Source organism: Dromaius novaehollandiae, chromosome 15 (genome assembly GCF_036370855.1).
Source record: "Dromaius novaehollandiae isolate bDroNov1 chromosome 15, bDroNov1.hap1, whole genome shotgun sequence".
Taxonomy (NCBI): Eukaryota; Metazoa; Chordata; class Aves; order Casuariiformes; family Dromaiidae; genus Dromaius; species Dromaius novaehollandiae.
This window is the reverse complement of record NC_088112.1, coordinates 22859900-22872721: the sequence shown is the minus strand read 5'-3', so window position 1 is coordinate 22872721 and position 12822 is coordinate 22859900. Positions and strand designations below refer to the sequence as shown.

The 12822-nt window shown below is 45.9% G+C and overlaps 2 protein-coding genes across 3 annotated transcripts in view; one reads left to right on the top strand and one right to left on the bottom strand.

The window, feature by feature from the left end:
• Positions 1-12822, bottom strand: part of SH3RF2 (SH3 domain containing ring finger 2) — a 61604-nt gene that overhangs the window by 37118 nt on the left and 11664 nt on the right. The window contains exon 3 of the mRNA XM_026118295.2: positions 4-273. Coding sequence (XP_025974080.2) covers positions 4-273 — 270 coding nt within the window. The remainder of the gene's footprint in view (positions 1-3; positions 274-12822) is intronic.
• Positions 2971-12822, top strand: part of PRELID2 (PRELI domain containing 2) — a 64988-nt gene continuing 55136 nt past the window's right edge. The window contains exons 1-2 of one of the 2 annotated variants that reach the window (XM_064521194.1): positions 2971-3114; positions 5124-5196. In XM_064521194.1, coding sequence (XP_064377264.1) covers positions 5152-5196 — 45 coding nt within the window. In that variant the 5' untranslated portion in view covers positions 2971-3114; positions 5124-5151. Of the gene's footprint in view, positions 3115-3418; positions 4222-5123; positions 5197-12822 lie in introns of those variants that run through there. The other variant, XM_064521192.1, reaches the window with a different exon arrangement.

The following is a 12822-nucleotide window of genomic DNA, read 5'->3' as shown; positions in this document are numbered from 1 at the left end:
TACCTTATGAAATGTCAGGCAGTCTTTGTTTTCATTTTTGTCCCTGCTTCTTAGGTCAAAGTTGTAAAGTGCTCTACAGAGGGGTGGTGGCAGCGGCAGATGCTTGATGACTTGTACGGAGCTGGCTGGGAAAACACCACTGATGCCATTGATCTCGCCCAAATACCAGTTTTCATCTAGCTGTCGGAGCAGCATGATGATGTCTCCTTTATTGAATCTCAGTTCCCCGGGATTGTGCCCACGGTAGCTGTACAGGGCCTTGGCTCGTGGAACCTGTGGGACAAGAAGCAACCCTTAAGTTCATCTGTGACAGTGATCTTTAATGTAGGTAGAATGTCCCAGGAGTATTGGTAATTGCTGGGAAAAAGTTAGAGGTCTAAGGCTTAAGCAAGCATTTATTGCAATTAACTACCCACATCCTTTCTTCATGTCTTTTTCTACTGAAGATAAGCTCCTAAACCCTTATTCCAAATTTGTATCAACATGAAAAGCAGGCTCAGCTTGTTTAAGAACATTAAGAAACAATTAATTCCTTAAGCTAGTCTTCCCATGGGATGTTATTGTCTCCTGTAAGTTTTCCTATAATCAAATACCTATTTTAATGGACTCAGCTATTTCTATTTTAGAATGACTGGTGGTCACACCACTGCTCCAGCTAACCCACTTGCTGTCACCCGAAGTGGCCAGCAATGCATGTTTTAGAAAAAGCTAGAAGAACAAGGCAAGTGCAGGTTATTACTTTTCCAGGGTAATCTTCCTGCTTTAACACTGTGACCGTGACTTTATTTCTGTCTTTCATCTGGATTACAGGAAGAGAGACTCTCTTAATGGTGGTGTTGTTGCAGTACAATATGAGTGGAAAGAAGAGATATACCACATTCGGAAGAGATGAGAGAAGTTTACCATCTTGACTCTCATGAAAACGAAACTACAAAGTTAACTTAAAGTAACTACTTTACTGACCTTTGTTAATATGAGAAAACTCCATGTAATATACAGTACAACAGATCATTTAGATGGCTGAATAAAAACTAGAGCCATCCGTGGACTCTTTGCTGGGAATCCAAGAGGTACAATTTGAAAGCAGTCTGGCACATATTTTTCATAGAAAGTGCAGATATGCTGATGTTCTCTGCTCTTTATGTAGCTGTTTTAGGTATGCATTTTGTGGGTCTATGCACACAGGAAACCAGGAAAACTGAAAGGCTTTTATCTTTATGTGCTTGTGCTGAAGTCTGATGGAGATACCTTGAGTGAGCAAGCAGATTTATTGGACAGGAGTGTGTTCCACAAAACTCCATCCTAAAATAAATAAGCAGTTGGTCTGTTATTGTCATTTGCAACACCATAATTCTATGTGAAATGCAGAACACTGGGAAAAGATGTTCAGCAGTGATGAGAGTTGTGTTCTGTCCTGCTGGCCCTTTAGATGGAAATGAATTTCACTTTGGGTTTGAATGCTGTAAGGAAGTATGTTTTCCTTCAGAGGCATGACTGCCAGCAGATCACTCTTCTGACCGTCTGCAGCTCTCAGAGAAGTTAGAAATAAAAATCATGAGAACAAATAGCTCCGTGTTTGCTAATAAAGCATTGATCATTTAATGATGCTATTTTAGCACAGACTCTTGTTTCTATATAATACAAGAATTTCTATCATGTATCAGACTGGTGGTCCATTTAGTCTCATATCCAATTTGCAACAGTGGCCAACACAAAATGCTAGGCAGTTCTGCAACAGTATGCCTGCGGGAGAAATCTCGTTGTCTCTTGAGGCAAATTGTGATTGTTTTTGGCATGAAGACAGTGAATATATATTCTAAACTATTATGCGAAGTAGTATAGCTGCAGATATTGCTTGTTCTTGAATCATACCAGATTCTTTGCTTCAATAATATCTTGCATTGTGGCGTTCATTTTCTTTAATCCCTTTTGATTAACTGTTATGTTATTTCTGGCTCTGGGACCTTTACTGCAGTTGATGTGAAATAGTGAACGGAGCCATTTACTGGCTTCTGTCTGTTTTCCAAAATACGGTAGTGTCGTCTTCAAAGGGTTTCTTGGACCGTGAAGGGAGTCTCTGAAGTGGGGATGGAGCAAGTAGAGTAAGATCTACCAGCACGAGAGGAGCAGGCAGGATGAGATTAAAAAAATAATAATAATAATAAATAAACTGTTATTGCTGGCCACATCTAGCAGAGGTCTGCACCCTTACAGACCTATGCTCTGTCGAAGCCCTGTGGCTGCCTGTCCTCACCCGGCGTTACGTCTCCCAGGTACAATAAAGCCCTAAATTTTAAGGTAGAAACCCCCGATCTCTCGTTAGCCTCCTCGCTGGTGGGAGGCAGCTGCGCGAGGTCCGTGCTGGGAACGCGGGAAGCCAGACTCCCCCCTGGCTCCGGGGCCTTCTCCCAGTTCAGATCAGTTGTAGGCAGAAGTGCTGTGAGGCTTTTTAAACTTTCTTTTGTGTCACTCTCTGGAGATCTAGGTTGTCCTTCTCCGTTTTTCGGCGACTGCAACGTCACACGTGGACGCCGCAGGAAGGAGCCTCCGGAGCTGGGAGCGCTGCTCCGCTGGCCGCAGGCGTCTGTGGAAGCCGCGTGCTCTGCGGCGGGAGGCGAGGTGCCCCGGCCCCCCACGGCGGAACGCGGATTTCTGCCTCTCGGGCCTTGCGGGCAGGACACGGCGCAGCGCTACAGCGGGCTTTAACTCCTGGCTCCGGCCCTGGTTTGCTCAGAGGCCTGGGGCTGCTCTGCGCCCACAGCTCGCATTCCCTGGCTGTGAAATGCTGCAGCAGTGATGCCAGCTGGTTTTGTTCACAGAAAATGAAATATCGGTTTGTAAGCTGGCTTATTTCTGTGAGCTGTAACTTTAAATCCCACAAAAACGTGTAAAACGTACCTACGTATGCTTGTGTGCCGAAGGGACCCCGACGCCGCGCTGCGGCCATCTCCGCTGCCTCAGGCCGGGCCGGGCTGCCTGCCTCTCCCCTTCCCCAGCCCTTGGGACGATTCTGAGGAAAAACTTCCCGCCGGGACCAACTCGGCCTGCTCGGAGGCCGAACGCACCCCGAGGCGAGCGGTTCCTGTGAGGAGCCGCCTCTGCTGCGGGCCGGAGGTGAGGAGCCGCCGGGCCCGGCGCTGTGAGGGGAGGCGACGTCCATGTCACCGCGGCCGGGCGGGGAAGGGCCCCCTCGCCCCCCTCCCCGTGTTACTTATTTCATTTTGTATGCGTTATCTATTTTGTGTGCGTGTTCCTGTCTGCGCTGGTGATCCTGGCTCCTCGAGGAACGGCCGCCAAACCGCCGCCGCCTCAGCGTCCCGCGCAGCGTGACCCCTTCGGGCGTCGGCCCCGTCCCCGGCGGAGGGGCGCGAGGTGCCGGCGTCCCGGGGAGCTTCACCCGCCTCGCCCAGCCCTGGCCACCTTCCACCACGCCGGGCGGGCGGCGGGGAGAAATCCGACGTGTGGTTTCCTGGCGTGTGGGAAAGATGGCGGGAGACGATCGTCCAGCGCTCCCCAACACCCGTCCTCGCTCGGGAAAGGGAACCGGGAAGAGAACAAGTCCAAGTACGGCGTTCGCTTCAAAGCGTTTGAAACAGGAAGCAATTAATTTAATGTTTAGTTCTAATTAAGTCATCCTGCCTGTTAATTTGTGCTTATAGTAAACACGCGTGCACTTGGCTTGATAATACTGAAAGTGCGTCTCCGGCAAAGAGGAAAATCGTGGAAATGGGGCTCGTGCAAGCTCCGTCCTCCCGCCAGCCGCCGAGCGAGCTGCTCTGCTGGAGACGCCGACTCTGCCCGGCCCCCGGGAGCTCTGGAGCTGCCGTTTCCAGCACACACTCGCCTTTTCATGCAAAAAACAGAACGTGGGGTCTTTCGGGAGGATAATCTGCAGGATTGAGGATGTCAGGAGCGCTAAATCTCATTCAGAAAAAGACTCCGTGGCGGATGTTCTCGTCTTCATAGGAAGAGACCTTTATTAGTGCCTTAAGAGTGACCAGAAAAAAACCAAAAACGCTCTGTGGGAGGAGGGGAAAGAAAAGAAAAAGCCCTGTGAAAACAGGGCCTGAAGAGGAACAGCACAAGCATACAGGGGTAATGGGAGAACGGTCATTGTGCAAAAGAATCAGAACATAAAAGGCATTGAGAACGAGTTATGGAAATATATTGCAAATAAGAGAAACTGATGTGAAATGCCTATCTATTACTACCTGGGGAAAGGTGAGCAAGCAATGGGATGCTAAGGAGCCTGGAATATTCTCTCTTTCCTTTGGTTAAAAAAAAATGGTGATCAGGTTCTTTGTGAATTAATTTTAATGAGCGGGGAGTGCAAGCCAGAATAAATAGCTGAAGACTCAAAGCTGCATCCCTCGGACGCAGACGGGAGGCCCGGCCTTTCCGCGGGCAGCTTCGAGAGGGATTGCCTGTCGTGTCCCTCCGGGGATGGCTGGGGGGGTACGTGTACAGTCAGAGGTTTTTCACCCCAGAGACATCTTTGCTAAAGGCAAACATATCTGTTCAGACTACAGAGTGCCCCCATTCCCTAGTATCTATCCTCTGTGGAGGAATTAGAGAAAATGATTATGTTTTTTGTTTTTTGGTTTTTTGTTTTTTTTTTTTCAGCGAGTTGCCCTGCACAAGCCACGGGCGATGCTGTGCTTGCTTGAGACACGAAGCGTGGCCGTGTCCCAGGCGGGTGCCCTGCCGTGGGCTGCCGTCTGGTGCGACGGGTTCCTGAGCCTGTTGGGTTTGGATCTACGTCCTTTAATCCCTGCAAAGTCTGTCACGTTTGTGACTGCCATAGGAGGAAAAAAAAAATTCATTACATAAACCTGCAAAATGGCACTAGTGCTACCCGGAGATTTCAAACTGAATTCAATCCTAGTCCCTCCGGCTCGCAGCAATTTTTTAAATGTGCTAAGTTCTTTGAAATTAAGCTTTGTGGGTAATGCTTAATATTTGGGTAACATAATATTTGGCTTTAGGTGCATAACCTAGGGCTGGCTCCTGCTCTGATCTGTTTTAAGTTATACCTAAACAAGAGGAACTTTCATTGTATAAATGTGTAACTGTAAGGATATAGCAGCATATTCAGAATATTCAGACTGTCTCTGTTCCTCTAGGCATCGCTCAGCTGCATGAGGACAAGAGATGCACCTTCTGACGGGACGTGAGTGGGCTGCTACACTATTTCAGGTAGGTCCTGTTCAGAGTTGCTGTAATATTGGAAGTGGTGTGACTGGCAAGCAAAGTTTGACCGAGATATGTGGCCCCGTTAGTGACTGCTGATTTGTCTGGAAAAGAGTTTGTCAGGGTCTTCTGACTCCGAGTCAACCGGCGCCGACCCCACCTCGCTTTGCGGGAGGTGGGAGAGACTCCTGATGCCAGACGCGGAGCACGAGCTGCCTGCGGCGGGCTGGGAGGAACCGGCCGCAGCTCCCGGCCGAGACTGCCCTCGTGAACAGCCTGCTCCCCAGAGCACAGGCGAGTCTGGCAGTCTCAGGCTGCTCAGAAATAAATGGAAATGGCTTGTGGTCTGGTACTGAGACGTGGTGGGAGAAACAAGCCTAGTCAGCTGTGTGTTTCCCTGGCAGATGGCACTGGTGCCCAGCATTAGGGAATTCAAAGCTTCCCGAGGCCATCCGTGTGGGAAGGAACTGTGTGGCTCATCAAATCGCTGCTGTGCTTGTGGCCTGCCTCCAGAAAGCGTTTCTTGTACGAGCTGCTCTTTCTCGTGGGGTGAGAAACCTCTGGCCTTGCCAGCTCCTTCGCGCAGGCTTTCCCGTGCTCTGCCCTCAGCGGGGGAATGTGGCAGCAACTGACGCATCAGCTTCCCCGCAGTTTCGAGCATAACATTAAGGATGATGCACCGTTCTTTTTTTCCCTCTAACCATGGTCATAACCTTCATTTCTTCATCTCTCCTTTAACCTTTTCCTCTTACTTTTATGCCCTTTCAAATCTTACTGCTTCTTCCTTTTCGAGTTTCTCTGTAAATCTTGTTTTCTCTTTCCCATTGTTATTTTTTTGGAACTTGCAGTGATTAATTCTTTACAAATTTATCTCTCTGCACTTCCCAGGCCTACAAACTATCCAAAATGCAACATATGAAGTTTCTTCCCATCCTGTCCCCCTGAAAGCCTCTCTGCAATATACCCCTTCCTTCTAGATAGGCTGAATCACTGTGAGAGGTCTTTACAGTCTCAGTTCTACATGTATCTCTGTATCATTTCTTCCTACACCGCCTCTCGCGCCCCCCTATCTCTAGCCGTCCTTCAGTTCTTAAAGCTTCCTTCCTCTCCTCCCACTCACTTCTTGCCTTTCCTCCATACAGGTTTCCTCCTGTGCCTGGCAGAGCCTCTCTCTAATTCTGTCACTCAGCAGCCCCGCACTCCACATTTTGTCTTCTGTATTTTTCCTTCTATTCTCATTTCTGCTTTCCCCTCTAGCTCTACAATTCCTCAGTCAGTCGGCAGATTCAGTCTGGGCACATGAGACACAGACCCAACCTTGCGTGTGACTTCATGTAGCAGAGAGCATCTTTTCACTCATTGAAGTTTGTTGCAAACCTCTTATGGAGGTAAACATATAGTACTTAATATTAACGCCTATATGCTTCTTCAGCATCCAAAAAGTATTCAATCTGCCTTTGCACATTTGGATTTTTCTACATTATGCATGGGAAACACTTAGGTTTATGCTTAATTATGCAGTAGGAGACCACAGATGACGTTCATTTCCCTTTATTTATCAAGTAGTAAAGAGTTTTTGTATTCTGGAAGTTGTTGCTAATTCTGAGCACTCACAAAGTAACATTAGTCTATTCCTTCACTGCCATCTTGTTAAGGAATTATAATAATGCTGATGGTTCTTCGATGTATTTGACTCTATTCACCTCCAAAGCTCATCGTAATCCAAGGAAGGTCTCTGTTGGCTTTATAATTCACTAGGATTTAGGATTAGAAATGGAGGTAGCTCAAATCTGGGTGGAATACAGCAGTTCCTTCTTTTGTTATCACTAAGAACAGAATCAGCCAAATTTTCCCCTTGCACTAGATGGACTAGAACCAGGAGACCAGTCTTTGTTTTCCACAAACACCCAGTTAAAAACACCTCAGAATTAAAAGTTTCAAAAAGACTGGTGTTGTCATGAAGAGTCACATTAGATTTGATGCATATTTCTAATTATGTAAAAAGGGAAAATTTTAATCATGCTGGACTGTTTCAGCACTTGATAACTGACATTTTCAAAATATGTTCTTTGGAACTGCCAAAATATTTTTTCTAATATTTTAATACTCTAATAACAGCAATATTTAAAAATCAATGTCATTTTAAAAAGAGGAGAAGGATTAAAAGAGCCATAGCAAAACAAAGCACTTCATTTTGGAACCAACTGAAATTAAGTTGGAATTAAGTTTTTCAAGATCTTAATTTCATCAAAAAGCTCTTTCAGTTCAAACTGATTTTTTTTTCTAAGGTCCAAGTCATTTTTTACCAAGGTTTTACTATGCCTGTTTAAATTTTGTTTGTCTGCTCAGACACTGAGCCAAAAAACCCCATTGATTTCTCAACTTTATTCAGGACATAAAACAAGCCTTTATCTACCCAGATGGAGCTACCAGTGAAGTTTTCACTGTACAGGGTGCTTTCCTCCTTCGGAGGACTTTCACACGGTATATCTTCAAACTGAAGTGCTCAGAAAGAGGTACATCAGAGTCACCATTTTTTAGCATGTTCAGAAAAAGAGAAGTAACTAAATAAACCTGCACTAAACAACCCCTGCTGAGAGAAGCAAGTAGAAACCCTCTGTAGACATCTTCTGCCATTTCTTATCATTCCTTATGGTGCTAAAATACAGCAGTGCTGGCAGCTTCGAGCGTATCTAAAATCTGATTCCTTTCTCAGCCTTTGATTGGTTTCTGTCCGCTCTTAGATTTGTACCGGATCCTCTACAAGAAGTCTGTTTAGCCTTATTTAAAGTAGGTTAATTGTAATGGCAGAAACCAGGGTGCTAATTAAACTCGGCGATAAAGAAGCGGTGTGCCTGGAGGTAGTGTGCGGCCGTGTGCATTGCCAGTCCCGTTCCTGGTCTTGAAATGTGCCCGAGTTCCTGCGTCAGACCTGGTGTCCTTCTATTTAAGTTTTGATGGATTTTTCTCCTGCTAATTTGTCCAGCTGCTTTTTATTAATCCAAGGCAGTATTTTATTCTCGTGAGTTGGTAGTGGCAGCAAGATGTTCAGCCCAAATATTGCCAAACATTGGGTTCCACGTCTCTTGTTAAATTCAGTTGGAAAAAATGCTACAAAAAGCTCCATGTAAAGCTTAATTAAAAATTGCTGAAAATCTGTGCAGAATAAATTTCTGGATTCTGGTTATTTAATTTATTTTGAGAATCATTCAACTCCTATCAACTTTTGCATGTATTTAGAACCCCAAATTGCTGCCCAGTAGTGGCAGAGGCAGCAAGTATGAAAAAATAATAGGCACTGGTGAAAGGAAAAGATTTTTTTTTCCATGATGACATGCAGTACTGCACCTCTAGTAGTACTAAATTAAAGAAAGAGGCATATCTTTCATGTTCTTTTATGTGAAAGCTTCTAAAATTAGTTGGAAGTTGAGTAGAAAAAGGGAATAATTTAGTACATTAAAGCATCCAGAGATATTTTTCATCATATCAAGTAGAAATACATCAATGCTATGTTTTGCAAGTATTGCAAGATCTCTGGGACTTGTCCAGTTAGAGTTTATAAACCCAAACTCGTGTGTGTTTCAGGCTGAGGAAATGCAAATTTTCCAGCTAGTGGAAATGTGTGCCTTTGATTACTGCAGAGAGAATCACCTCTCTCCCCCTAAAAAGCCTTTTTCTCTGTCTCCGTGGTTTGTGGTTGGTTGTAACTGTTTCAGCTGCCTGCTTCTGACCCTGCTTCATTTTTCTTTCTACTGTTTTTTTTCTCCATTTTTTTTCTTCTGTTCTGCCTGAGTGAAATATGACCCGTTCGTTAGAGCCCTTCAGGAGGTGTCCCCAGCTCTCTGAACGGCTAGAAAAGGCACTTGCCCACTGCTTGCAGTGAGTGAGGCCAGTCCTCGGGGCTATGAATGCCTTGTGGAGCTGCTGACAGAACAGTTGTGAGATTTAAGGTGGGAAAATGCAACAGCTGAACTAAAGGCTTAAGAAACTCCATGTCACATCACTGCAATACAGTGCACAATCTCTGTGCAAGGTATTTTTCTCTCCTTGGCCACTGTACCCCAGAGGTGAGCACAGCAATGCACCTCAGTGTGTTTTCCCCCTAGCTAGTGCATTTGAGGCTGATATGGGAGAAAAGATTATATTATTATTATTATTCTCAGCATTTGGCATCAACTGTGCTAGGGCAATCATCCAACACATCTGAGTCTCCCTCCATACAAAACAAAGAAGCAAATTAAAACTGTGTATGTGCCTGTATGAGGAAGCAATTCAAAGCATCTCTTCATAGCTAGGGGAAATGCACACTGTAATTATTTTAAATGAACTAGTTATAACTTCCTCGTTAGTGACAATGTGTTATTATAAGATCACACAATCACAGCACTGGCATAAAAAAAGGGCAGGGAGATGACCAGAGAGACGCATCAAAACTTGCCAGGAAAGGAAGAAAAATATAGTTGGGAAGAACAACGAAGGGAAGTACAACACTAACGCTGTGAGCGTTCATGAACCTTGTCCCAGGCGACTCCATGTAAAGCCACCGTGACGAGCACCGCGACCCGGCTGGCGATGCTGCCCATCTTCAAGAGCAGACAGGCCGCTCTCTGCGATACGCAAGATGAGCACAAGCATAAGGCCGTGAACTGCTCTGCAGCTGGGAGCCAATTCCTCTTTCATCCCGTTTCCAAGCAAGTTCACCACAAATAACTTCAGTGAGACCAAGCTAAGGGTGTCGGAGTGGATCCCTCCCATTTCCCAAATAGCTGATTCCAGTAATGTCAACAACTACGTAGGTGAGCATAAGGAATGAATGATAATGTATTTCTTTGAATAGCCTGTTGTTCATTTTCAGGTGTGCTCTCTTCTCGGGGCTATTTCTGTGGGCCTAGGTCAATGCTAGCAGAGAACCGGAGTGTGTCATAGAAAACTGGTGTTGCCCTTGTGAAGGTATTGTATGCACAGACTGTTGCTCCGCGGCCATTTCTTCCTCTGCGGTAAACTTTCATTCTAGTCTAGCAGTGTTAGAAGAGCCTTGGTGAGCTAAAAATCAGACCATGCGTCTGTGTTTCGGTAAGTGGTAGTCCCCACCAGGGAAAAACCGTACAAATACTTTGTCTACCCTGATTTGCTATGTTGAAATACGTTTCAGTAGGAATGAGCCTTAGGAATACTGTTTTTTTGTAGTTTGGACATTTTCTTACTTCAGCGGAGGTGAATGCACCTCAGCATTTTAACCGGCCGTCCAGGTGACCCTCCCCTAGCTCGCTGCTGGTTTAAATGGTGGAGACAGACTCACGGGCTGAAGGGGCTTTTGGCAGGTTTGATTAGGAATCGTCTCAGACAAGTTTGGACTTGCAACCAAGTGGTTTTCCTAGCTCCGATTTCAGTAACGCTGCAAAGGGAATGCCCTGGAGTTGCTCTTCTCTGCATCTATTCCCTCGAATACAGAAAGCCATCCCAAGCTTGCGGTCTCCTCCCAGACTCATAAAATGTCTTGGCACTAAATAATAAGGGCCTGATTCTGATCTCAGTTTCGTGGGTGTAACTTCACTTGCAGGAAGGCAATTATTCCCAAGGGTCTGGTGTATAAGAAAACCGATTCATGTGCTAAATGTCCGTAGAGCACTGGCTTCTGATGGGCAGAAATTTCAGTAGCAGTTGGAGAACTGTTCTGCGTTGAGTGTTAAGGAGGCTGCAGTCGCTGTCAGGCTGGAAGGACAAAACAGCTGACCAGAAATGGAACGGGAACACTGCAAATGAGCTGTGAAGAGCAAGGCCAACCCAGATGTGTAGCCCAAAAAGCCTGGCAGGCCATGGAGAAGCAGAGATGCTGCCGAGCGGAGACGCGGTCATTCCTTGGTGCGCAGTCCTGCGCTGGAGGGGAAGGTGACGGGCTCCCACGCTGTGCTTGCAGCGCCGTGTTCTCTTCCAGCGCTGCGTTATTTGTGCAAAAGAGCTAAACACCCATGCTGTGCAGAGGCAGTGATATTGCCGTAAATGCATGATTTGTATAACACATAACAGCCTCCTTGAGAAGAACAATTTATTTCTAGGATGGTGCTAATCATTGCCAGGAGGAAAAGAAATCCAGTCCTGGATGTCTTCCAGTTTGATTTCTCTCCCACTAGACGCTTTGGGTTCAATTTGCAAGTGTTTTTTGATTATTTTTTTTTCTGGAGCCTCTAATTCCTTGGAGCCATTTGGGGCTTTTCTGGCACCAGTTTGAGGTGACCAAAATGCGGCTGTGCCGAGCGCTGCAGCTTAGGAATGCTGGGAGCTGGGAGTTGTTAAGGCTCGTTTTTAAGGGAAACATGTGAAGTTGGATCCTGCGTGCCTCTAACTGCACCATGCTGGCTCTAAGCCTGGTAAGCAGGAGTCCAAGTATAGTTTAAATATTAAACTCTACTGAGGTGTTTGGAAGACCCCCACACACACACCTGCCCCTGAAAGCCACTGAGGAGTAAAGGAAAAATATCAATATCAAAGGATGGAGGAAGCTCTTCCCACTTAACATTTCTCCTTATATCTAAAGAATTCCTACAAGGCGTAAAGAGGTGATATGTAACAGGTGAAAGCATCTTTCCCTGCCGAAGATGAGCACTGGAGATGTCTGAGGCTGGTTGCAGAAGTGATAGATCACACTTGCTCCCTCCTTGGCCTGGGGTGACCAGGAGCACCAGGTGACAGAGCACAACCCCTGCAATGAGCCTGTGCTGTGACCCAAAGGAGGTGCGGCACAGCAAAGGAGTTTTGCTTAGGGTTAGTTTGCATGTAACTAATTTTTGGTGTTCGTGTTATTTAGCAGTGATATTAAAAGCAGGAGTTTGCCAGCTGTTAGTGCAGTTTGTAGCTCCTTTGGTTGCTTAGGGTTCCCCATCACAAGGACGACCGGCCTCTTCTCTCAAAGCCTGTGTTTGTGGGAGCAATCCAGAGCTGCAGGAGCAGCTGTTTTGGCCTATGTATCTGTGGCATATGCATATGTATGTGTGATTTTCACTGCGGGGACCTTGGCCGTGCTTGTGACAGGCTGCTTCACTGCGCAAATGGAAATATCCAGAATATATGAAGCAAGTAGGAAATGGAAAGCTTGTGCTCTGACCCAGCCATGTAGCCCAGCAGATCTCCATGACAAGAGCTGGACAGTCAGCTGCCACTGCTGTCATCCGTATCTGGAGGCCACCACCGAGGTTATGGCTGTGTCAGGCGCTGTACAAACATCATGACAAGCGGTTCTTGCCCTGAAGAGTAAGTAATCTAAAAGGACAGCAGAGATGAAGGGTGGAGTGAAGGAAATATCATCCCTGCTTTGTCTGGGGAATATTGGCAGGCAGAGTTGAATTGACTTGCCCAAAGGCAAACGGGAAGTCCAGAGCAGATCTGAGCAATATCCAGGCCATATTCGTCATGAATAGTGATTTAATTACTGTAAATGGAGAGCTGGTTATTATTTACATATTGAATCCAAATGAAACACTGGCTTTTTTGCAAAGAAAGGTAATCCGTAAAAACTACCCTTTGTTTTGATTACTAACTTTTTGCAAGCATCCCTTAACGTCATGCTAAAGATGGGACTTTAGCTGGGACGAATGAGTCCTACATCCGTTTCCTTTGTGTGATCAGTTAGCACAG